Source organism: Bubalus kerabau, chromosome 1, assembly GCF_029407905.1.
Source record: "Bubalus kerabau isolate K-KA32 ecotype Philippines breed swamp buffalo chromosome 1, PCC_UOA_SB_1v2, whole genome shotgun sequence".
NCBI classification, from domain to species: Eukaryota; Metazoa; Chordata; class Mammalia; order Artiodactyla; family Bovidae; genus Bubalus; species Bubalus kerabau.
The window spans coordinates 5,192,417-5,217,418 of NC_073624.1; the positions used below are offsets into that span (position 1 = coordinate 5,192,417).

The 25,002-nt window shown below is 55.7% G+C and overlaps 1 protein-coding gene across 1 annotated transcript in view; it reads right to left on the reverse strand.

The window, feature by feature from the left end:
- Positions 1 to 2,149: 2,149 nt before the first annotated feature.
- PARVB (parvin beta) overlaps positions 2,150 to 25,002 on the reverse strand; it is a 112,752-nt gene continuing 89,899 nt past the window's right edge. The window contains exons 9-13 of the mRNA XM_055565792.1: positions 17,465 to 17,526; positions 14,633 to 14,701; positions 10,620 to 10,721; positions 5,151 to 5,223; positions 2,150 to 3,924 (exon numbers count right to left, since the gene is read on the reverse strand). Coding sequence (XP_055421767.1) covers positions 3,848 to 3,924; positions 5,151 to 5,223; positions 10,620 to 10,721; positions 14,633 to 14,701; positions 17,465 to 17,526 — 383 coding nt within the window. The 3' untranslated portion in view covers positions 2,150 to 3,847. The remainder of the gene's footprint in view (positions 3,925 to 5,150; positions 5,224 to 10,619; positions 10,722 to 14,632; positions 14,702 to 17,464; positions 17,527 to 25,002) is intronic.

Below are 25,002 nucleotides of genomic sequence, written 5' to 3' on the forward strand. Positions count from 1 at the left end.
GCCCATTCCAGGATTCTTTCTGGGAAAATCCCGTGGTCAGAGGAGCCTGGCGGGGTGCTAGTCCATGCGGTCACAAAGAGTTGGACACGTCTGAGCGACTGAACACACGTGCCCTCTGGAAAACTGTGGGTCCGTGACCTCGCCAGCAGTCGCGTGGGAACAAAGCCAAATGTGAGCTCAGGGCTTTCTCCAAAGCCCAGGGTCTTTCCAGCAAGTTTGTCATTTCAGCATGTTTAAAGAGTGCTGTCGCCTCACCCCCCAGGCTAGCCACACGTCCACAGTCACTGTTTTAATTCTGACGTGGAGAAAAGTTTGATATACCTGAAGTGTCCCATGACTTCTGCGGGGGAGGGTTGATAGCAAGGCCAGCGTGGAACCCCAAAGATCTGGCCCCGTCAGGGGTCACCTCAGGGTCCCTGGCCCCAAAGGGTAGGGAGGGGACCAGGGCCCTGTAGCAGCTCGTGCCACTGGCCACTGGCATCTCTCGCTTGGGTTTGGAACCAGGCGCCTGGGCAGACTCGCCCGCTCCGTTCAGTAGTGTGACTCAGCCGCTGTGAGCCGCCAGCCTCTGCTCCCACCCAGGAAACCCTCCGTGCAGCGCCCCCTCCCCGGGGACCCTTCCCCCCAGAATGCAAGCTGTCTCCTCCCTCGTCCATCGGCAGCCCCGCGGGAAGCAGGGCTGCACTGGCGTCACGGAGCCAGCGCCGAGCACGGGGTGGCCAAGGCATGATGGCTAAAGGCGCAAAAGAAAGCCCGGCATGCAGACAGAGACAGCGGCCTTTATTGGGATAAACCACCGCACGCCGCCCGGAAAGCCGGCTCCCGCCGCCCGCCCGCGGGGCAGGTAACAACACAGCCAGGGTCTCAGTGGTTTTTATTTAATACCCAGAAATCCAAAGTAAACACTGCTTAAAACAAATCAAGGACACGAAGACACTGGCACACAAATCGGGCGAGAGAATTTGGCTGCTTTAAAACAACACAGCTCTGGAGTCACATCCAGTTAGGACCTCAGGGCACGTGGGGCTCTGGGCTCAGCACTTCGTGATGCCGTGTTCGAGGGGGAACCAGAGCTGCAAGCAGGCGCCCCAAAACCAGGGGAGGGGAGGGCGTTCAAAAGACAGGCCACCCGGAGAACAGTAAGAGGAGGCATGTCATGACCTTTATCCATCACTGCATGGCTACCGATGGCCTTGTTTTCACTTAGTTCCTGTGGATGAAGGTCCCTCTTCGGGGCGAAGGTGGGGAGGTCATTCACTACAAATGGGAATCAGTGGAGGAGGACGGGTTCTAGAACTTTCCTCAGTTAAGGACTAAGAGGGAAGCTTTTGCATTCCAAGGAACCCCCAGCAAGTGTCAGAAGAAAGTTGTTTCTGTTGCCACAGTTACCCCAGAAGATGCTGCAGCGTGTGGGCCTCCGCAGCGGGGAGGTCCCGGGCCCTGACACTCGTGTCCTGACAGCTGTTGTCCCCAAGCCACCAGGGACGGCGGGCGGATCCCAAGAGGAGGAATCTAGCCACTGCAGAGGTCACCCTGGCTTCGGCCTCAAAACTGCTTCCCAGCCCTCACCCCACATGGGCTTTCAATTCTGGTTCCGTCCAGACAGCAAAGGGAGGAAAGTGACGCGGACGGCTCGAGGGGTCCTGCACAGGTGGGCAGAAGGCACACCCACGCCTTGGTGCCAGTTTGAGAAAAAGTAATTTGGAGACCAGATGACATGCTTTGCTGGAGCAGGGCTTTAAAGAGTCAGCATTATGAGATAAAAGTGCCTGTCTAGAGTTTTCCCATATATTTATCATTCCTGTTACTCTCCTGCTTGAAACACAAGTGGGCTTGAAGTGGGCTCACTGCCCTGGGAGCTGAACCCCACCACCACCTCCCTCCCTAGAAGAACCAACGCCCCTCACCCACACTTTCAGGACGTGGAACAGGCCGGGGGAGCTGCCCACCTGGGCTGAAGACCCCAGGCTTCTTTCCAAACCCAGGCCTCCTCTCCTTCACCCCCAGCCCCACCCCCGCAGGCCCGCAGGAACTGGCATCGCCCCGCCAGGCCCACGAGTGCCCACAGCAGGTGGAGGGGCCTCGCCTCCCTGGCACCGTGGTTCCACGCGTGTAATGAAGGCAGCACAGAATGTTCCAGCCTCGGCAATTTTGTCAACGTGGATCTTTAATGTCACCGCCTCCCGCAGGAGACGCTGTAATGCCGTTTTAATTATTTCTTTCCCCTGCTGGGTAACCTCCTCCATCAAATTGGCTATTCTGAACCCAGCCCCAGGCTGGCAGCCGCCAGAGCCCAGGCAGAACAGACAGCTGTTCTTTAAGTCCTGAGCACTGGTACGCGATGTAATATTAATGACATGCTCAACAGCTCTGACCTACAGCAGGAAGGCAAATATCACAGAAGAGAAAGGCCCATGTTGCCGGGGTGCTGAGCAAACTCGGGGGTCCAGGTGTCATGAAAATCCCGGCTCCACAGGGAGGTGGGGGTGGGGGTGACCCAGTGGAAGACCCACCTGATACCCAGCCTAGGGGTACCCCTTTCTCTCCCGAGATGAGGCGGGCGAGGAGTGAAGGGCATACAAATGAGGGATCGCATTTCCTTCGACAGGGTGCCCCAAGGATGCCACAGGCTGCAGAAAGCTGGGAGTCGCGGAGGACAGAGGTGAACACTTCGCCTTCCCTCTTACAGGCTGAGCTGTGCCCCACCCCCGACCCCACATATTGAAGTCCTAACCCCCAGGACCTCAGCAGGTGACGGTATTTGGGGACAGGGGTCTTCACAGAGGTAATTAAGGTACTGTGAGGTCATTAGGGTCCACCCCAATCCGTTCTGCCTGGTGTCCTTATAAGAGATGAGACACAGAGTCACAGACGAGGGAGAAGCGTAGGAAGCGAGGGAAGACGGTGTCCATCTACAAGCCCAGGAGGCTCCGAAGGCACCAGCTCCGCTGATACCACTGTCTCGACTTCCAGCCTCTAGAACTGAGACAATAAACGTCCATGCTCTAACTCACCCCCCAACCCATGGCACTCTGTTACAGCAGCCCCTGAAAACTGAAACACCCTGCTTTCCAAAGGTTTTTGGAAAGGCATCCATCCTCAAACAGGGCCTCTGGGATTGGAGACTTCCCAGTGGAGCTGTCTCCAGCTGCCTTTTAGAGCCAGCTCCAACACAGCCCACTCAGCCGAAGCAAGAGATGAAGAAACGCCTCAGAAACCCTTCCTCCCACGGACCGTGGCCGCTGGGTCCACTGGGTCCCAGATGTCTGCGCAAAAGCGAAATGCAAGCCACACGGAGCAGACAAGGAGTGAGGATGCGAGTGGACACTCCGGTCACAGCTGAGGCTTCCAAGAGCTCGGAGGGACTTTTTTTTCAAACTGAAAAATGCTTTTTTGTAAAAAGGCCTGGCTGCCCAGGAGAGTCCTGCCCAGGAGATGCCACCAGGGGAGTCGAGCCATCGCCCTGCTGCAAGGCTGCAGTGTGTTTCTGATGACTTGTGATCACTGAGGGCTGTCAGCTGGAAGGCCAGGCACCCCGCCCCCGCCTCCCAGGGGCTGACCGTCGGGGTTCCGGTTTTTTTTTTCTTTTCCATCTTTTGATCAACAATTGACTTGGCCCCCTGTGGCACCCCAGGTGAGGCGAGGCTGCAAACTGGCCAAAGCACTGGTGTTGGGAACCTGCATTTCTAAGGATGCCACCCGCTGTGGAATTACAAGGAAAGGAGGTGAAGAGAATCTATCAGGAAAAAAAAGTGGGGTGGGGTGGGGAGCAACCACAGGCTGGGAGGGGAGGCCAGGGCACCTCCCGAAGCACGGTCCCCGCTGAGGTCACTGTGGCTCCTCGCTGTCACTCCAGGTGCTTGTACTTGGTGAACAGGTTGTAAAGAACCCGCAGGGTGGATTTGAGGTCCAGGTTTACCACATCTGCAGAAGGAAAACAGAGAAACCACTGCGGGTGAGAGAAGCTGCCCCAAGTCCTGGTGCCAACACCTGGGAGACACGGGGACACCCTCTACGTCCCCCGCAGAGCACTCTTGCTGTCCCCACCACTCACAGGCCACTTCCCGAGCCCCCAGGCTGCCACCCCACAGGATGAGCACTGGGATGGCGAGGATTCTCCTTCATCCCTTCCAAGATGGGACCAGACAAGTCTGCGTGGTACGGGGTCTAGGACAGCCAAGGACACGTACTGGGGATCGCGGGCCATCCTGCGGGCCTCCTGGGGCAGGGCAGGCGGGAGCCCTGGTCCTACCCCCTCGAGGTCAGGACCAAGGTGTGGCCCAGGAAGTCCAAGCACCTAGTTTGGTGGGAAGGGGCCCTGTCCCCCCTGGGGGTTGAGGCGCCTGGTTCTGCTCCTCCCTTGCTCTCTGAGCTCCGACAAGGGCTTGGGGAGGGCTGCGGTCATGGGTCACGGGACAGAGTTCCTGTCCTCGGATGGGTGTTCAGCAGTGACTGCTGAGCCTCCCGGGGGCGTGGGTGGCGGGTAATGAGAACACCCCACCCAGGATTCAAGCTGTCACTGTCGGGCAGGGGTCCAGGAGCTCTGGAGTCACCTGCAAACTTGTTATCATCAGGACTTGGAGGGCCCGTTCCACAGTCCCTGAATTGGAAGATGCTTTGAGAAGCACCCCCCCGCAACCCCACTCACCCACCCCAGGGCTTCAGTTGTCCTCTCAAGTTAAGAGATTCCTGGTAGAGGTCATTTAACACAGGAGTCAGGTGCGGCAGCGAGGAGGCCTCTCGCTGGGGATCTGCCAGCCTCCACTGCCACTCAGACCTCACAGGCCATGACCGAGCCACGGCCCTGCTTACAGGCACCACTGGGCCATCAGGACAGCAACCCGACAGGCATTAAACTGCAGCCAACCTTAAATATTGTCTCAAGACATGAAGCAGCGTCTCCAGTCTGAGCAAGGGCATCTGGTGAGGCAATCGAACCCTGAGCCCGTGGGGCAGAGGCCGCGTCCTCCAAGTCAAGTGATTACTGAAGAACTGGCCTTGGTGGCTTCGCCAGCACAGGACTCTAGGTCCCTGAAGCCCTGAGGGCAACAGGGAGCTGGGGTCGGCAGAGCCCGGCCTTTGAGCCACACACTCGGGGCCTGATGGGAGAGACACGGCTGGTCACCCAGCCCCTCGAAGACCTGGGTTACCTTCGGGGCGAGCCTTGGGCTTCTTAAGGCCTCCGTCCAGCATCAGCTCAAAGGCAAACGACACGTTGTGGACCTGCCAAGGAAGCCAGAGTTAGCGTCAGGGCTGCAACTGGTCCCAGGCCTGTCCACTGCCCTCCATCTCCACCAATTTTCTTCTAAGGGGATGGAAGCAAGCATGGACAGGGGAACCTTTGGAATAACTCGGCCCACAAGGACCAGGGGTGGGGAGGGGGAGGGAGTCTGCGGAGCACAACACACACCTGCCAGGTGGGCCTCACTCCCCTTCCCAGGGTGGGGGGGCCGGGAGACACAGGAAGGAGTGGGCGTCCCCAGGCTCCGACACGCCCTCGTGAAGACAAGTGAAGGCAGCTTCCTTTCACAGCTAAGGAACCGAGACTCCGAGAGGGCAAGTCACCTTCTGAAGGCGCCTGGCCCTGGGCCCTGTCCCCAGCACACAGCAGTCACCTGCTATCTGTCAGAAGGGCCTCAAGCCAGCTGAGTGTGATGGCGTGCCCTCAACAGGGGTATATCGGTAGCCCTGACCCAGAGCAGGTGCCGTGGACCCTGCTGGACCTGAAGTCAGGCCACTGGTGGGTGCTGCACAGCCTGGTCCTGACCCTCGACCTGCTCGATGCCCCGGAAAGGTGGGCACATCTGCACTCAGCCCCCAAGGATGCTAGCAGTTTGCTCATTTCTATTAATGGCTGCTGCAGAGGTTAGACACAGAGCCACCTCCACTGAGTTTCAAGTCCACCTGAACCGCGGAGATACTGATGAGCAACCAAATCACAGCCAGCCAGATGTCTGCATTGAGTGAAGGCTGGTGGAGGCTGGGGGAAGGAGGAGGGCAGGGAAACCAAAAAGTAAAATAAATCACAGATGTCAGAGCTGGAAAGGACTTTAGGGCTCTCCTGTCATCAAACACCCTTTAAACAGCAACGGTTTCATGATTTCCCTGCCAATGAATCAGAAACACCACAACAAGTTTGCCTGCAAAGTGGTTTAATGATTAACCAGGAAAAAGACACTTGGCAAAATACTCCTCCCTTAGTCAAGACCACGAGAGCTCGGGGCACAGCAGAGAAGCTTCCAGGCCACGGAGGCACTGGGTGGGCAGCACTCAGAGACATAGAGAAGGCCACCATCCGCTAAGTATCAAACAGGAGCCCGGCCCTGGCATGGGGGACACGCCCCAGAGTGGGTGCAGGACACACACCCAGACCTGGGTGAGCTGCAAATGACCTGAGGCTCGCGGGCCACGCCGAGGGGAGACAGGATGCAGGCTGTCAGAGTCCCACCTGCAGGGTCCGGACCCAGCCCGGAGAGAGGGCTGAACCCAGCTGGGCCTTGGAGCAGGGACACGCAAGGGAGATGACCGGAGGGTCTTAATCTCCCACTTCCCAAAGGAGGTCCTGGGCGAGACGGGTGAGACCATCTATCATCTGTGCTGAGAAAGTTCCCAGGCTCCGAGAGGCAGGGCCGGGCTTCAGCCCACACAAGTCTGGATCGGAACCTGTGCCCTGCCTCTGGGAACATCCTGCCTCTTCCACCATCCGCTGAGATCCGGATCCCTGAGTCATACACACAACAGGTTTGGAGTCAAGACGGAGCCAGGATGGCCAAGAGGGAGAAACAGGGTAATGGTCGGGTTAGACCATCAGCCCAACGTGGGAACAGACATCTTCCGTGGCCCCCAGGCTGGCAGGATGCGCCCCCATCACGGGTGTGGAGCATGGTCAAGTTCACGAGGCCCCTCCCTGCCCCAAGGAAAGACTGGCTGGCAGGGGGGTGGGGGTGTGGGAGGCGGGGAGGTGCAGGGGTCGGGGGAACATCCTTTCAAGGCCCACCTCTCTGCAGCTGCTCAGCGCAACCAGTGATAGGTTTTGAGCAAGACTTTCCTCTGCTTTCTTCTCCGTCCGAGGAAACCAGCAGACAGGAAGCTGCCCCTTCCCCTTCCGTTCTCTCACAGACCTAAGCCTCAACCCCACAACCTCACTGCCCCTGCAGAGAAGCACCCTCGGAGCCCGGCTCCACGGACCTGGCACAAAGAATAGCAAACACCTCCCGACAGGACGTGGGGCCCCCTCTTTGACCATGATCCCCGAGAGTGAGACCCCACCCCAGGCCACACTCTGAACCCCAAAGCCCCTCACTGCTCCCAGGAGGCAGTCCACGGCCAGACCCCCAAAGTGCTTTCTCTCTGTGCTGCAAAGGAGTTTCAAAAAACCAGGTGGGGAGAGAGAAGGGCAGAGGGTCCCAGAAAAGAATGGGGTCTCCTGGTTCCGCCCCTGCTGATGATCCATCCACACCCCAAGGACCCCTTTCCTCCCTGGGGACAGGGACTCCGATGAGGAAGCAAATGGGAAAGCACCCTGAAACTGCAAAGCCCTTTCTGGGACTTGCTTCCAGGAATAACCTTCAAGTCTCCAGAACACAGGCCACCCCCCAGAGAGAGAGGGACACTGTGGAATCTTCCAGAAGATGACCACAGGCCCAAGGTACCCAGCAAAGTGACCAGCACAGAGCAAGGCTCAATGGTGGGGCTCAAACAAGAAGCGCGGGCGGCACCCACGCCTCTGAGACGGCTCGATGGGGCTGTTCGGCTGTTTGCAGGAACCTCAGGGTTGGAGACGTCCCATCTCATCTTTCTAAACTCCAATGTGATCATTTAAAAGCACACGCCCACGATGCATCTCGGAGTTTGCTCACTGATCTCAGTCTCCTATCACTGCTACAAGGACTCTCAGTGCCTGGCAGAGTCTGGGGTCCCGAGGATGCTTCGAGAGGGTCTCTCAGCATGAGACACCACTGCCCGGCCACAGTGGGGACGAGGTGCCCGGCCCCGGCCAGAAGTGGGTTCTGGTCGGTGTAGCACAGAAAGGCCATCACCTGCGAGGTGGTGGGAGGACCTGGAGGTTAGGAAGCCCCACGGCCAACGAGGAGCCTCCCAATGGTACCATGAGGCCATCACTCGTGGGGAGGAAGGCAGAGAATCCAGGGGTGGGGCTGGGGGCTAACATGGCTGGAGAAAGACCCTCCAGAACAACGGCTTCCAGCCAGGAGAGCTCTGGAGGCCACTGGGCCACCACTGGACTCTACAAGCGTCGACGGTCTCACACCACGCGGGATGCTGTCCCCTACAGCAGCCACCCGCCTCCCGCTCGAGGTGAAGGTGGACCGAATAGGCCTTGAGCCTCCCAGGGCAGAGGGTGATGGACAGAGACTCGTCTCATCTCAGAGGGAAGGAGGCCGGGGCTGGGAGGGGCCGCCCCGCTACTGCACAGAGCCTGTCCCGGAAAGAAGCCCAGCTCCAGTCGGCCTGGCTGACCTCACCCTTCTCACCAGCCTTCATGCTCATTTTTGTTCAGCTCTTTGTTCAGCTTCATGAACAAAGAAAAGATCTCTCCAGAACAATGCTTCTGGAAACTTCCCTGGTGGTTCAGTGGCTAAGACTTCTGGGAACCTCCCTGGCGGTTCAGTGGTTAAGACTTTGCCTACCAGCTCAGGGGACATGGGTTCAAAAGATCCCACATGCCTTGCAGCCAAAAAAACCAACACATCAAACAGAAGCAATATTGTAACACATTCCATAGAGACTTTAGAAATGGTCCAGGTCAAAAAACAAACAAACAAAAATCCTTCTGCAGCCGGCCACGTGGGCAGGAAATGCAAGATGAACTCCGTGACCAAGCTGTCTGTCTTCCTGCCTCCTGACCTGCCCCACGAAGCCCCGAGCACCCCCTCACCCACTCTGTGCACCGAGGAGGGGACCGTGCCAGAACCTCGCTGATCTGCTCTGATCCATCTCAGCAGGCCAGACGGCAGCGACATTTGGCCGCGAGCAAGCAGCCCTCGCGATGCCAGAAGCAGGCTGATTGGTAAACACTGGCCCGGCTTCCGGATGCGTCTCTGGCTGCCGCGCCTGCTCGCCTCGTCTGTCTCCCTGACTCATGGGTCTAGCACTTCGAGAAAATAAAATGACAGATGCTCTCGAGTTCAAGCAATACGGTCAGTCCACGAGCCAGGTTTCTAAAGACGAGGGACTAAACACTGCTGGGATGGCTGGGCCTGCGGAAGCCCTTGGCAGGAGGCAAACGCCCGGTCATAAGAGTGTCCCAAATGTGAAGGCCATGCCCTTTGACCCAAACAATCCTCTTTGAGGATTTTCTTAGAAAACAATCCACAGGAATGGAAACATATATTTACATTTACATATTCATGATCGTGGCATCCAGTCCCATCACTTCATGGCAAATAGATGGGGAAAAAGTAGAAACAATAAGAGATTTTATTTTCTTGGGTTCCAAAATCGCTGTGGATGGTGACTGCAGAGCCATGAAATTAAAAGGCACTTGCTCCTTGGAAAGAAAGCTATGACCAACCTAGACAGCATATTAGAAAGCAGAGACATCATTTTGCCAAAAAGGTCCATATAATCAAAGCTATGGTTTTTCCATGTATGGATGTGAGAGTTGGACCATAAGGAAGGCTGCTGCTGCTAAGTCGCTTCAGTCGTGTCTGACTCAGTGCGACCCCATAGACGGCAGCCCACCAGGCTCCTCCGTCCCTGGGATTCTCCAGGCAAGAACACTGGAGTGGGTTGTCATTTCCTTCTCCAAGGAAGGCTGAATGCCAAAGAACTGATGTTTTTTTTCTCCAACTGAGGTGTTGGAGAAGACTCTTCAGAGTCCCTTGGACAGCAAGGAGATCAAACCAGTCAATTCTAAAGGAAATCAATCCTGAATATTCATTGGAAGGACTAATGCTTATGCTGAAGTTGAAGCTCCAATACTTTGGTCACCTCATGTGAAGAGCCGACTCATTTGAAAAGACCCTGATGCTGTGAAAGACTGAAGGCAAGAGGAGAAGTGGGCAGCAGAGGATGAGATGGTTGGATGGCATCACCACCTTAATGAATATGAGCTTGGGCAAGCTCTGGGAGTTAGTGAAGGGCAGGGAAGCCTGGCATGTTGCAGTCCATGGGGGTCAAACATTCGGACACGACTTAGCAACAGGACAACAACATATTCACAACAATACCTTATTGTTTTAATAGCCAAAAAGAAACAAATGAACTGCCCTAGAGTGGAAAACAGGGACACTGGCATCAGAGCCGCTCCATGGACGTTGTGCAGCCACTGAAGATGGTGTCTAGGAAGCTCATGAAGCAGCAGGCAGACCACGCGGCACGAACAGGGGAAGGATTTGCAACTCTACTGACATTCGGCCACAATTATGAAGACCAGCATCGTCCCAGGGAAAGAGTCCAACGAGAACGTGGCGCACGACCCCTGGATGCGTTAGGCGCTGCCCACAGGGCTCCTTCCTTTCCTGAGGGTCACGTGTCATCACCACACCATTTTCTGGGCAGGCTGGACTTCCCAAAGAGCGGCCCAGGGACTCTACACTGCTCACCGGGATGCGCGTGTCCCGGGCCACTCCCAGGATGGAGACCGCGCACACACGTACCTTCTGATCGAAGCTGTCGGGGGTCAGGTAGAAGTTGTGCAGGGGTACAAAGTAATCTTCCAGGAGCCCCATGAGCAGCACCAGGTACACGCCGTCTGCAAACTACAGAGGAACACGCGTCATGTTCTGGGCTGTGCACGGAGTCAGCAAAGGCTCTGCAGCCCCTCAAACGGAGGAAAAGTGCTTTAGAGTTAAAAAAAAATCCGTCTCTTGTTGAGGAACTCGAGCCTGCAGTCAGGTGAAGGGCCAGGGTGCAAAGCGGGCACTTGAGACTGTATGTGATCACATGAAGTGTGGCCAAGTGGGGAGGACCAGACCACTGACCTTGGGGATAACGCTGGGTCCCACCTCTCTGGGTTGTCGTGGGGACCCTGTGAGGAGGGGGGCAGGGAGCACCGGACACGCAGGGAGTGCTCCACCTGTGCCAGCAGTGGGCACAGTTAATCCACAGCCTGCAGGGTGCCCTAGGCTTTGGTTTGGGGTTTGCTGCCCTGTTCTGCTCGCTCACTTGGTAAGCTGCCTGGGTGTCTTCTTCTAGAGGTATTCACGGCGGGACAAGACTTTCCCATGCCCTGTGATGGAGGGCTTTTGTGTGCACCCAGCACGCAGGTCCATCCTAGCTGGGTCCTAATTGGTAGGCCACAGTCTCTCCCCAGATCCCAGCCCCTTGACCTGCTACATGGCCCAGCAGCACCTCCCATGCACAGGAAGCGGCCAGGAATCTAGATCCAAAGACTTTGCTCTTTGCCTGGGCTCCCTTGCTCCCAATAAGCCAGGACAGGGGGCAACTGCTCCTTTTGCAGGTAAACCAACGGAGACCAATGAAGGCAGAGCAACTAGCCCAGGGGGAGGAGAGGACCAAGGTGCAGGAGGCGGGGCCTGATCTCTGGGACATGGACCAGCACGCGGGGCGGGGAGGGGGCAGGACCCGTCCGCCCACCCTCCCAGAGGACATCTCCTGCAGATCAAGGACTTGTGACGAACCCAGCCTCCAGATTCTAAAGCTGTGTGGTCCAATACAGTTTCCACTGGCCACAAGTGCCAGCTGAAAATTTTCACAGGCTTTTGAATGATACTGACTTATTTCAAGTTTAAACATGTGGGGAGAAGCTCAGAGAGGTTGAGGAACTGCCTCAGTGTCACAGAGCTAGGAAGCTGCCCCACAATCTAAAGTGGTTTTAAAAAGAAAGGAAAACACACACATACACACCCCCAGAGCAAGAACTGGAGCCGTGTGCTTTGACTTCCAGGACATCAGAAGTTTAACAATGAACATATTTATGAAAATACTCAGAGTCCTTTGCAACAACAAAAAGAAAAATCTGTATTTCGGGGGCCGGGTATCTCTTTTGGTGGATCACTGGCTCAAAATATTTTTAAGATATTACTTCATGTGTGTTTGCTCAGTCACTCCAGTCATGTCCAATTCTTTGCAACCCTATGGACTATAGCTCACCAGGCTCCTCTGTCCATGGGATTCCCAGGCAAGAATACTGGAGTGGGTTGCCATACCCTCCTCCAGGGGATCTTCCCGGCCCAGGGATCGAGCCCAGGTCTCTCATGTCTCCTGTACTGGCAGGCGCGTTCTTTACCTCTAGCACCATTTGGGAAGCCCCATTACTTCCTACTGTGCAGTGACAGAAAAAAATAATGGACACACAGAGCAGACAGAGATCAATGCAAATTTAAGCTTAGAGTCAGCCTAAGATGCGTGGCTGTTGATACCAGCAGGCAGAGCCATCTGAGCAGTGACCATCAGGGACAGCTGGCGAGGATGTGGGTTCTCACCACTGCCGATTAGAGTTTCAGGCGGGCAAAGCTTCCGGGCCCTCCGTGTAACTATCCACCTTTGCTCTAACAACCCCATTTGTAGGAGTTTATCCTGAGGAAGCAGATAAAGGTATAAACAGCTGTGTCCAAAGATACTGGACACGGTATGTATCTACCAGATCAGGAAACGTCCTATCACAAGGACTGGATTTAATGACACGCAGAATAGGAGGCAACTACTAAAGTGACGAACACACACAGGCCAGACAACACGAAAGGGATGCGACGGAAACCCACTCACTCACACAGAAAGAGGCCCACACTATTAAGTAACACTTTACAAAACAGCTGTTTTGCAAAACAAACAAACAAACAAAAAAAAAACCTGACCCTCAGCCATTTCAAAAAACACACTCATGCATACAAACCATCTAGAAAAATGCACACCCAACCATTAACTGCAGTTGGTTACCTCTGGAGAGAACGGTGAGGGAGCTGGGGCAGGGGCAGACTAAAAGGATGGTTCCTTTTCAAATGAGTACACTTCTGGACTGTTAATGCATCAGGCCGCAAATAATCAGAGGCTTAACGCGTGATATTAGTAAACTGCTTAAAAAAAAAAAGTGTTCTTGCCAATGACACACAAATAAATATATACGTTAAAAAATGGGCCATTCAGCTTTCAAACATAGAGCGAGCTGCCCACGAGGAGCCATCCGTGTGGAGAAATGATCTGGAGTAAACCCCCAGCGTCGTTATCTCTGGGTGAGGGGATTACGGGTGATTTTTATTTGTTTTGCTTATCTGCATTTTCAGACGTTTCTACAATGAACCTGAATTACTTTTTTAATTAGAAAAGCAAATGAGAAAAGTTAAAGAAAGAGAAAGGAATGAATGCAATCACCCAGGGGTTTAAGAAGGATCAGCTGCACATTAGAGAAACGGGCACCGAGAACGCGAAAGACGTCAAACTCAAGCACCCAGCTAATCCCGGGGAAATTATGTTTTGTCTTTAATGCTTGCCAAGTGCTCAAAACATATTTTCACGCTGCAGCTTTCGCTCTGAGTGGGGGTGGGGAGGTATACTTTCTATACTTGCGGCAGGAGAAATATGTGGTGTGTATTCACTAGAGGGACGCCAGCCAGCATTTGCTGGCTCAGCACTAAGGGTAGGACGGCCACGGACAGCAGAAGCAGAGGCCGCCAGGGATGTCCCTGGTGGTCCAGAGGTTAAGACTCCTCACTCTCAGTGCAGGGGGCTGGGGTTCGATCCCTGGTCGGGGAAATAGATTCCACATGCTGTGCAGGCAAAACAATTTTAGAAAAATTTTAAAAAAAGGAAGCAGAGGCAGCCACATATTCTAGTTTGAGGGACACGCACACGCAGAGGCTCTTTGGTGGGGGTGCCGGCACCTTGGAGGGCGCTGCGGTTGAATTGCATCCCTGCACCAAAAAAGACACCGATGCTGGGAAAGATTGAGGGCAGGAGGAGAAGTGGGCAGCAGAGGACAAGAAGGTTGGAGGGCATCACCAACTCAGTGGACACAAGTGTGACCAACCTCTGGGAGTTGGTGATGGACAGGGAGGCCTGGCGTGCTGCAGTCCATGGGGTCATAAAGAGTCGGACACGACTGAGCGACTGAACAATAACAACAACCTAAAAAGATGTGTTGGAATCCTGACCCCCCCTCCCGAACCTGTGAGTGTAAATGTACTTGGAAATAGGGTCTTGGCAGAAGTAAGCTCGTTAGGGTGGGCTTTAATCCAACACAATTGCGTTTTTACCAAAAAAGGAGGGAAATTTGAATACAGATCCAAGTGAAAGCCAAGATGGAGACAATACATCTGATGACTCAAAAAGGCCCAAAGTTACCAGCAAGCCACCAGAAGCTGGGGGAGGGGCCTGGCACTGACCACGTCCCTGCCCCCCACCCCACCCCCCTCCCAGAGCCTTGGAATGAACAGCCCTGTAGACACCCTGATCTGGGATTTCTGGCTTCCAGAACTATGAGGTTATATGTGTTGTTTAAGGGGCTTTGTTCCAGAAGCCCCAGGAATTAAAACAGAGGGTGTGGGAGAAGGTCCAGGAGGCTGGGGCTGGGACTATTTCAACTGCGTGATGGACATTCTCTGTATGACGAACACAACGCTGTCTGATTTTGTTCACGCAGCCCACTGAAGATCAGAGAGCTGGCTGGAAACCACACCAGACAAAGGATTCTTCAACCCAGAACACGGCTCACCTGGGTCTCCAGTTCCGTCACCTCCAGATTCAGCTTGTTGAGGTGCTTGTTCACAAACGTGATGAGAGACTGCAAGGCAAAGAGACGCGGGAAACGTGAGGGCAAGATTCGGCTCCCACATCACGGGACAGTCCCGACAGGTGCCATCTCTGGCTCTGGGAGACGCTTCCGTAACCTCCCCTGTTGGCTGGAACGAAAGGCTCGAGTCGAAAATGAAATGTTCTTACAATCACCCTTGGTTTTAATGAGATAAAACCTAAATCTACCCCAGCTGGTAAAGAAATGCACAACTCTGTCCACCAGCCCATGTGCACACGTAATGTGTGCACGTACCATACTTAACAGCCCTGCAGAAGAGCGATCTGCGCCCCCAAGATGGATGTGCCAACTCCCACTCAGGGGGAGATACTTAACTGCTTCAACGTAGGCTAGCTGTAGCCTTGAACTACAAAAGACTGAGACAGAAAGGCTGCCCGGAGCCACCTCCATCAGAGTTTCAGTAAACGAAGAGACCTCAGAGACTTGCTGAGTCCTGGTGTGTACCTACACAGGGCCACTGGCTTCTCCTCTTTGGTGAAAGTTTAAAACTTGTCGCCTACAACTTGTCTCAGTAATCAAACTCAACTTTCATGGAAACTCAGTATCAACCCCATCTCTCCCTACCCTGGACATGATGTCATTTCCTATTCATTTAACCCAGATATACTATGTGCCCAGCACTCTGATTGGTGCTGGGGATGCAAGACAGTAAGACAGAGCCCCACCCTGACATCTGGGGCACGATTCTCCATACATACACCCAGTGGAGGCAATGGGGAATCCAGAGATGCAGCAAAGCAGATGAAACTCAAATGTCAGGGTGGTGGTGGGATGTCGACAAGAAGCACGTGGATCCCTGGAAGATGAGGGCGCAGGGGAGCATCTCGGCTGGGGGGTGGAGTGGGCGGAGCAGCCACCCAGGCTGTGTACACCTGTGGGAGCCCTCCAGGAGGTGGAAGGGATGGGAGAGAGGAGTCGGGTGTGATCTCAGAGGGACCTGGAGAGCTGGACAGGGTCCCCCTGCTTTTATTCTGGGATTCAGGAGACACTAACACGACTCCCAGTGTGGGGGTAGGGAAGGGCCAGGCTGGAAGCAGGAAGGTGTCAGGGAAACAAAAGGATTCTTCCTTGGTCATTGCTGGGATCCCCACAATACGCCTTCTCAAAGAATGAATCAGATCTACTGCAAGCCAGGGCTTCCCTGGTGGCTCAGCGGTCGAGAATCCACCCGCCAATGCAGGAGAGGGTAGGTTTGATCCCTGGGTAGGGAAGATCCCCTGGAGAAGGAAGTGGCAACCCAGTCCAGTATTCTTGCCTGGAAAGTCTCATGGACAGGGAGGTCTGGCATGCTGCAGGCCGTGGGGTCGCAGAGTCGGACATGACTGAGCTAGGGAACAGCAAGTTGTGTGTGCGCTGGACGGAGTCCAGGGGCCGGGTGTGGCCGGAGTTGGGCTGGGGGCACTGCTCCGAGGGCCCAGAGTACGCTGCTTGTTATCCAAGCACGTTCAGTAGGCTTCGCCCACTTCTGCAAAGTGCTTCAAGAACTAACAGTCTCATCATCCCAGCCTAGACCAACACTTTTCAAACGCGAGTTCCATGGGAATTTAATGTGTTCTATCTATCCCAACATATTTAAATCAACAGATCTCACTACAGACAAACAAGCTTGGGGAAATGCACCCCACCAAGCCCCCTCTTGGTGAAGTGAAAGTCGCTCAGTTGTGTCCGACTCTTTGTGACCCCATGGACTATCCAGTCCATGGAATTCTCCAGGCCAGAATACTGGAGTGGATAGCCTTTCCCTTCTCCAGGGAATCTTCCCAACCCAGGGATCAAACCCAGGTCTCCTGCATTGCAGGTGGATTCTTTACCATCTGAGCCACAAGGGAAGTCCAAGAATACTGGAGTGGGTAGCCTATCTCTTCTCCAGGGGATCTTTCCCACCCAGGAATCAAAACAGGGTCTCCTGCATTGCAGGCAGATTTGTTGCCAGCTGAGCTACCAGGGAAGCCCAAGGCCCCTCTTGGAGAACTGCAAAGCATGTCAGCATATTACAGACTCTGAGAAGTCCTGCATGAAGCAACCTGTGTGGGAAAACTATTCAAGATCGAGAGCCATCTGCGCAGGGTCAAGGGCTCAGATTTTACAAGCAGAGATCCATCCCACAGCTGCCTTCCTGAGCATTCTGCAGGCGCTCAAATAACTTGATGTGTACTGAGTCTTGACTCCTCCAGGGGGAGAGAAAGCCATCCGCCTGGAAGCTCGCCATTCCCCAGCCCCTGACTCCAGAGCCTTTTCACAGGGCTTCTTCCATCGGAGACTGACCAGCAGGCTGCCTCCCCTTTGCGCTCCCAGCTGGGGAGACAGGCCAAATGGAGCTCAGAACAGCTCTGCCAACAGTGCCTGCTTGTTTACCAGGCACGTCGTGGATGCAGCTTCGCGGTAACGAGGCCAGCACAAGCCAGCAGGCTGACATGCTGAAAAACATTAACACATTGAAAAAAAGCCTTGATTCGGAAATGAACTGCCCCCCAGCGCTGGCAGGGTAATTCACTCCACAGCAGTGGCGGGGAGGATGGCCAGGAAGATACCCAGCAGCAGAGATGCTGAGTTAAAAAGGTGCTAATTTTATGCACTGCAGTTACGCTTTTGACTATAATTACACTTCAATCCATGTGGCAAACACTTCAGAGATTTCAAACATTTTCCCACCTCCTTCCCAGCACGGAGTTCATGCTGTTAAAAAAAAAAAGCACCCAGAGATGGAGGGAAACACCCTGACTGAGAACTCACCTTCTTCACAACACTGAGCTTGTCAGGGGCGTGGTCGAAGAGCGTGTCGAAGGCGTCCCGCTCTGCAGAGACACGGAGAAGGGTTTAAGGAGACGCGGGTGCTGCTCTGATCATCTCTGCATATCCCTGAAACCAAGCAGTGTCTAATCCCCCGGCATGTTCCACCTGCCTGGAAGCCTTTGCACTCCTGCCAGAGCCAAGAGGCAGGTGCTGACAAGGAGCAAGATCAAGGGAAAGACGCTTTGAAGGGTCCCTCTAACTCAGTTTCTGCCTCTGAACACAGAATACAGGGGAAGCACTCAGACATCACATCCTAGTCTCTCTCCATTTTCCCCACACACCTTGTTGATACATCTCGTGGATAAATCTGACCACCTCCCCAGGTAATTGTGGCTGCCACCCCCAAACAAGCCCTCACCTGGGGATGGTGGCTACAACTTCCTGCTGAATGGGTTCCACTCCTGCACTCCCAACTCCTCTGATCCATTCTCCCCTGAAGGCCCAGTAAGCCCTTTAAAGTTTTGCTGTTCAGTCGCTAAGCTGTGTCCGATTCTTTGGGACCCCGTGGGCTGCAGTACACCAGGCTTCCCACTTTAAAGTGTAAATTGGATCATTTCTTTCTCCCTCCCCACCCCTGCTTTCTTTCCATGAAGAAAGCTGAGCACCGAAGAATTGATGCTTTTGAACTGTGGTGTTGGAGAAGACTCTTGAGAGTCCCTTGGACTGCAAGGAGATCCAACCAGTCCATTCTAAAGGAGATCAGTCCTGGGTGTTCATTGGAAGGACTGATGCTGAAGCTGAAACTCCAATACTTTGGCCACCTCATGCGAAGAATTGACTCTTTGGAAAAGACCTTGATGTTGGGAAAGATTGAAGGCGGAAGGAGAAGGGAATGATAGAGGATGAGATGGTTGGATGGCATCACCGACTCAATGGACATGAGTTTGGGTAAGCTCCGGGAGTCAGTGATGGACAGGGATGGATGGCGTGCTGCAGTCCATGGGGTCACCAAGAGTTAGACATGACTGAGTGACTGAACTGAACTGGACCCCATCCCTGTGGGGACTAAAACTCTCCATCACGCTCTCATCGCTCTTATAATAAAGTTCTCTCTCTCCCATGAGCGCACAGGGCCCACAACTGCAGCATCACCTCCCAACACCCGCCCCTGCCTCACTCCACCCACTGGTGCCTCCCTCTGTCACACGCCCATCATCAGGCCTCTGCACCTGTTCCTCACCAGCCTCACCTCCCTGAGGTCGTCTGGGGGGCCTTCTACAACCACCTGTCTCTAAAAGAGCACCCCACTTCCACTCTCTGTCCTCTCACCCTGGTGCAACTTTCCTAGCCATTACTCACGGCTGTCAGTAAAGAATCTGCCTGCAAGGCAAGAGCCCCAGGTTTAATCCCTGGGTTGGGAAGATTCCCCCAAAGGAGGAGATGGCAACCCACTCCAGTATTCTTGCCTGGAGAATCTCATGGACAGAGGAGCCTGGCGGGCTATGGGGTCTATGGGGTCGCAAGACTCGGACACAACTGAGTGACTAAACTTCCACATCACTCTGTGCGAGCACGTTCTGGTTTTCCTTCTCTGCTGGACTGTCTGCTCCTTGCAGCCCGGGACCACTGTCTCACTTCTTCACTGCCCCATCACTGGCTCCAGAACCGTGAAGGGCCTGCAGCCAGTCCTCAGAACAAAGGAAAAGGGCCAGGAAATCCTGCTCAGAACCCCTCGCCAGCTGCTCTTCCCCAGGGTATCCACCTCTGTGGGAAGACCCCCAGGGCCGGAAGGGACCTATCCTGCCGCGTCCCAGGGACCCCGACCCACTCGACCTGCCTGCCACTTGTGGGCCCACCCATGCCTTCCAAATTAACACAGAATCAACCCCTTCTCTTTCAGTTGCAAGGCCACCAGAGGCTGGGGCGACGTGGCCGTCAGTGGACCAGACTGTCTGGGCCAAGGGCCTGCTTCCAGCCTGACGCTGCTATGGCAGGTCACATGGAGGCAGACAGAGCCCACTGCCGCCTGGAGCCCAGGCAGGGGGGCGGAGGTCTCAGGGTGGGACCCAGGGCCCGGGGGCCCCCTTCGGTCCTCAAGGATACCCGGCCCCCCAATGTGCCTGGGGGTGGTCAATGCTCAGAGAACCTCAACCAGCAGAGAGGCCCTCTATCCAAGCTGGGGCTGGGACTCAAACCCCCTGCATGGAGTCTGGGGGAGGGCTGGGGTAGGAAGAGCCCTGCACCCGTCTGGAGGGGGCTGGAACCTGGATCTAGAGATGACCCAGGGCCTGCTTCAGGATCGCATCAACTGAGAGAGGGGAGAAATGAGAAAAAGGCAGGTCATGACCAAGGGAGCCAGAGCCTGCGCCTCTCCTGGAGGAAGCATCCCAGATACTCCCCGGAGGCCGCCCCCAACGGCAGGCACTCAGCACCCACAGGCCAGGGCCCCTAAAGGCAGCTGGCCCAGCCCAGGTAGCCTCCCCCTTGGCCTTGGGGGCAGGCAGCAGGAAGGAAGGTGACAGGCAAAGAGGAAGGTGTGTATGCATGGTGTGTGTGTGTGTGTGTGGTGTGTACATACACGTGTGCACAGGGCTGGGGAGTGTGTCTGTGGAGGGGCACCCCGCTTTTTTCACCTAAAGGCCAACAGTGACCCAAAGGCCTGACCCTGCAGGTTTTCCTCCCCCCAGCTTTTCTACCGCGGCAGCTGTAAATTATTTTTATAATCATCTAAGTCCGATTATACTCAACAAGACAGTCTGCTAAGAGGGAGGGAAAAGAAAAAAAAAAAAAGCTAAATCTTCATAAAGCAAAACACAAACTTTAAATGCAGCTTAAGAAAACCCCCAGGAGCAGAACAGCCTTGACGTCAGCCGGATATATTTAGCCGAGCCACCGCTGGGCCAGCAGAGGCAGGGCGGCAGGGGGGCCATCGCGGGGCCTGGAGGCCGGGGCCCCCACGCCCGCTCGCCTGTCCCTGGGGGGCGGATGGCGTCACGGCCGAGGCCTGGGGAATGACAACTAATCTGGCAGAGAGCCTGGGGCCCGTGACTTAGGCAAAGCGTCTCCCTCCATGAGGTGGGGGTGAAAACAGACCCCAGCTCACCACCAGCGTTAAGGATTAAGCGAGGTAATGAATCAAGGGTGAATCAAGGGCTTCCCAAGTGGCGCTAGTGGTAAAGAACCCGAATGCCGATGCAGGAGACATAAGAGACGTGGGTTTGATCCCTGGGTCGGGAAGTTCCCCTGGAGGAGGAAATGGCAACCCACTCCAGTGTTCTTGCTTGGAAAATCCCATGGACAGAGGACCCTGGCGGGGGGCTACAGTCCATAGGATCGCAAAGAGACGGACACGACTGAAGCGACTTAGCACCCAGCACGCACAGAGAAACGGACTTCCCTGGTGGCTCAGACGGTAAAGCATCTGCCTACAATGAGGGAGACCCGGGTTCAATCCCTGGGTCGGGAAGATCTCCTGGAGAAGGAAATGGCAACCCACTCCAGGATTCTTGCTGGAAGATCCCATGGGTGCAGGAGCCTGGTAGGCAACGGTCCTTGGGGTCGCAAAGAGTCGGACATGACTGAGCAACTTCACTTTCACTTTCACACACAGGGTATAAAGGGAGAAGCAAGTGTGTCACTGATGTCCTCGTCCTGCCCCCACCCTGACCTCCCCGTAGGCTCTGGGGACAGTCACAGGGATGAATGAACAGGGGGCAGCCCTGCTCCCAGGAAGGGCACAGGCAGTCCACAGATGGGTACCAATAAAGCCAGAAAGATGCAGGAAGCAGCTGCATCAGCCAGGACCTCAGTGTCCACCGAAGTTCAACTTCCAAAGATGCTCAGCTTACTCCAGAAGAAGTGGGCCCTGTCTGAGTCTACATTTTTGAAATCAGAAGGGTGTCCAAAAGTCCTGAATTTCTGGCTTCTCTTGAAGAAATAGGAGCCGAGGCAAGAGTGAACTTCCATTCGTCTTCCCCTACTCCCAGTATTGATGAGCCCCCCGTGGAAGTGGAGGCGCAGACTCCCCTGTTCGCCCCCAGGCACCAGCACTCCCCGCCACACACAGCACAGAGGTGTCAGGGGTGGGGGAAGCCCTTCATCATTCAGTATTCTCACCACTTCCCTCTTTCGTGAGACCCATCTGGTCCCTGGGGCCCCGGAGCTTGGGGACATGGACACAGGCCCGGGGTCAGAGGAGCCCTGATGTTCGAGTCCAGGCTCGCTAGGGCAAGAAGAGGAGGGTGTTCTGGGCAGAGGGAACAGAGAGCCAAGAGTGGGTTCCTGATGGTGTGGCCTGGGCAGGCGGCGGGGTGGTGGGGAGGGTGTTGGCTAAGAGGGCTAGGTCCCTTGAGGGTAAAAGGAGTGAGTGGTGGAGGGCGGAGACCAGGAATGGTGTGATCCAGCTGCAGCGTCAGAAGCAATGGGGAGATGTGAAGGGGAGAGACCAGGGGCTGCAAGGAGTCCTGGAAGAAAAAGAAGAAAGCTTCTCCATCCTTCTCTCCAACTTCCTGAAGCCCGGGATGGGGAGGGGCACCTGCGGAGAAGAGGCAGCCAGCAAGCCCGTTACCATGGAGACCGGGCTGCAGCTCCCCAGCTCCCCTGGGGAGAGAAGGGCCTCCCAACCACCCCAGCCGGGACAGCGGAGCCTGTAGAAGGCGGGTGGGGGGGCGGTCCCAGGGGAGGTGCAGAGCGCCCTCCCACCCCCTACCTCGCTCAGAGTGCTAAGGTGAGAAACTGAGGCCAAGAACTGGGCTCCCTGTGAAGCCTGCGCCACCCCGCGCCCTGCCCCAGGGCAGACACGAGCCAAGGAGGGCCTGCCTGGTGTTCCTTGAACATGTGTGGTCAGGGCTGGCGATGCACGCAGGGGACACATACCCCAGCCCGCAGGAGGCTCACAGCTCAAGACACGTGTGCGTGCTCAGTCACATCCCACTCTGACCCCCATGGACCGGAGCCCCCCAGGTTCCTCTGTCCGTGGGATTCTCCAGGCCAGAATCTTGGAGGGGGTTGCCATTTTCTCTTCCAAGGGAGCCTCCCGACCCAGGGATCGAACCCGCGTCTCTGACATCGGCAGGTGGATCCTTTACCACTGGGCCAACCAGGAAGTCCATGACTCAAGGAGCCACGTGCCAAGGGAAAGAGGGCAGGGCCAAGCAGGGGTCCCTGACCGTCCAGGCGCCCCCATGCTTGTCAGGCACGGAGCAAAAGCGTTCCCAGCGAGCAGAGGTGAGTAAAGAGATAATGGAGGGGAGGGGGGTCAGAGGACGGGCAGGGATTCGGGCAGCGGCATCAAGGAGGGCCTCCCTGGAGGAGGTGAGCCATGCGGGAATCTAGAGGGGGAGCATTTCAGGCCAGGGTACTGCGTGTACAAGAGCCGGAAGGGGAGTGCCGGGGTGAGGGGCTGCTGAGGGTGCAAAGAGGGGGGCCAGGAGGCCAGAGCAGAGAAGAGGGGTGTCCAGAGGGTGGTCTAAGGGGGCCTTGGAAGCCCCTGCGAGGGCTGCAAGGCTTTAGCTTTCGGCAAGCTGGGGGTGAGCGGAGGGAGGGGTTAAGGAGTGCAGAGGAGCCAACTCGAGGGGCCAGTGGGGGGAGGTGATGGGGTCTTGGGGCTGCAGGGCCCGAGGGCTCCCAAGGGACACGGGCATATCGGGGTAACCAGGAGACCCGGGGACCTGCGTCAGCAGGAGCCAGAGCTGGGGGCGGGCGAGTTGCCTGTCACCCACTAATGGCCTGTTTTGCATTTCAGGAGCACAGGCAGCCCCGGACATGACGAGGGCGACGACTCCAGGCTCCTCGGCCTCTCGGGTGCCACGGTGCACCCCCCACCACGCTCAGCCATCCCCGGGGACTCTCAGCCACCATCCAGTCCACCAGACCCCCGAGCGCCCCTTCTCAGGGCTGCCAGGGCCTTCCTGACTGAGCATCTAGCCCCTTCTAGCATGGGAGGCTGCACACAGACCCCAGTGGAACCGATCCCCCTGAAGCCCCCTGACTAGTCCAGGCCCCCTAGTCCTGTCCCCCACACTGAAGTGAAAACACACAGGAAACCAAGGCAACCCTTGAAGATGCTTGGAGGGCCCCACTTGAGTCCCCTCTGTCCTCAACAAGCCCGAAGGCACAGGGAGGGGATAGCAGGGTGCCCTGCGCCCACCCCCCGCACACCCAGGTGCCCCCACACCTGGAGCTGCACTCCCCACCCTATTCTGCAGCCTCAGCAACTGAACACAGGAGGATTCCTTTTCACTCCCTTTTTCTTTTAATGTTTTTTAATAATATAGACATAAAAAAGACCTCCACTGCTACTTAAAAAAAAAAAAAGTGAAGACTGAATTTCCCCAGCACAGCTCAAGGACTACTTAAGGACACTTAAGGACATATAATTGCTGCATTTTCTCTGGTTCAAGACCTCTGGGAACTGAAGAGCCGCTCGTCCTCTTTGCACCCAAGTGGCAGGGGTACCTCTGGTCCCCATAATCACCGTGAGGCCGCAGAGGCCAAGCCCAGGGGTGCCCCCAAGGCGCACCCCTCACCCCGAGGCCCCCACCCGCAGCTAGGGACAAGCTCCTGTGGCCGGCTCACAAGGCACGCAGGAAACTTCTATTTGGTCTCTATTTTCCTCCTAACGTCTGTACTCCCCTCTCTGCTCGCTGGAGAACACGGCATTTGGGGAGTGCTGAGGGCTTCTCGATTTGAAATATCACCAAAGCGGGGAGCCTGGCTCCAGCTGCCTCTGGCTATGACTAAGAGCTGGGGGCTTCCCCTCCCGGAGGGCTGAAACGCTGCCATGAGCTGCCCTTGCACCTGCCACCCCTCCCTGAGATGAAGATGGGATGGTGGGGCTTTCATGGGGCAGGAGACAGCTCTATGGGAACAGCCACTGAAAACCAATAGAGAAAGAGTCAGGCCCTGGGCCAAGCAGACTGAACGTCTGTTATCTCACAAAATCCACCAACAACTCCGAGGACCCATTTTACAGATGGGGAACAGTGAGGTGAAGGAGGAGGCCAAAGGTCACCCAGCCACGACCACAGTCAATGCTGCCTGACTCTAAGGTCTGTTAAGCCCGAGATTTTAAGGTGGAAAGCTGTGTATGAAAGTACATCCCAGGACTTCCCTGGTGGTCCAGCGGCTAAGACTCTGCGCTCCCAACACAGGGGGCTCCGATTCCACCCCTGGTCAGAGATCTAGGTCCTTCCTGCATGACGCAACTAAGAGCTCGAACGCCGCAACTAAAGGTTCCACGGGCCGCAACTGAGACCCAGCACAGCCCAACAAATTAAATAAATGATCCGTTTGGTAAAAAGTACATCCCATAAGGAACCTCTGAACCTCCCGCTAGCTAATGACGCTCTGTATTCACAGGGACATCCGCCCTCCCCCTTCTCCTGGTTCACTCCCGCCCACCTCACTTTTCTAACCCCCCGCCCAGCCTCCCGACAGCTGTGAGAAGCAAACCACACTCCAAAACCCACCCTGGGCCCTGCGGCCTCTGAGTGACCGTGTGAACCCTGGGGGCTTCCTGGGGCAGCCCCACAGTGCCC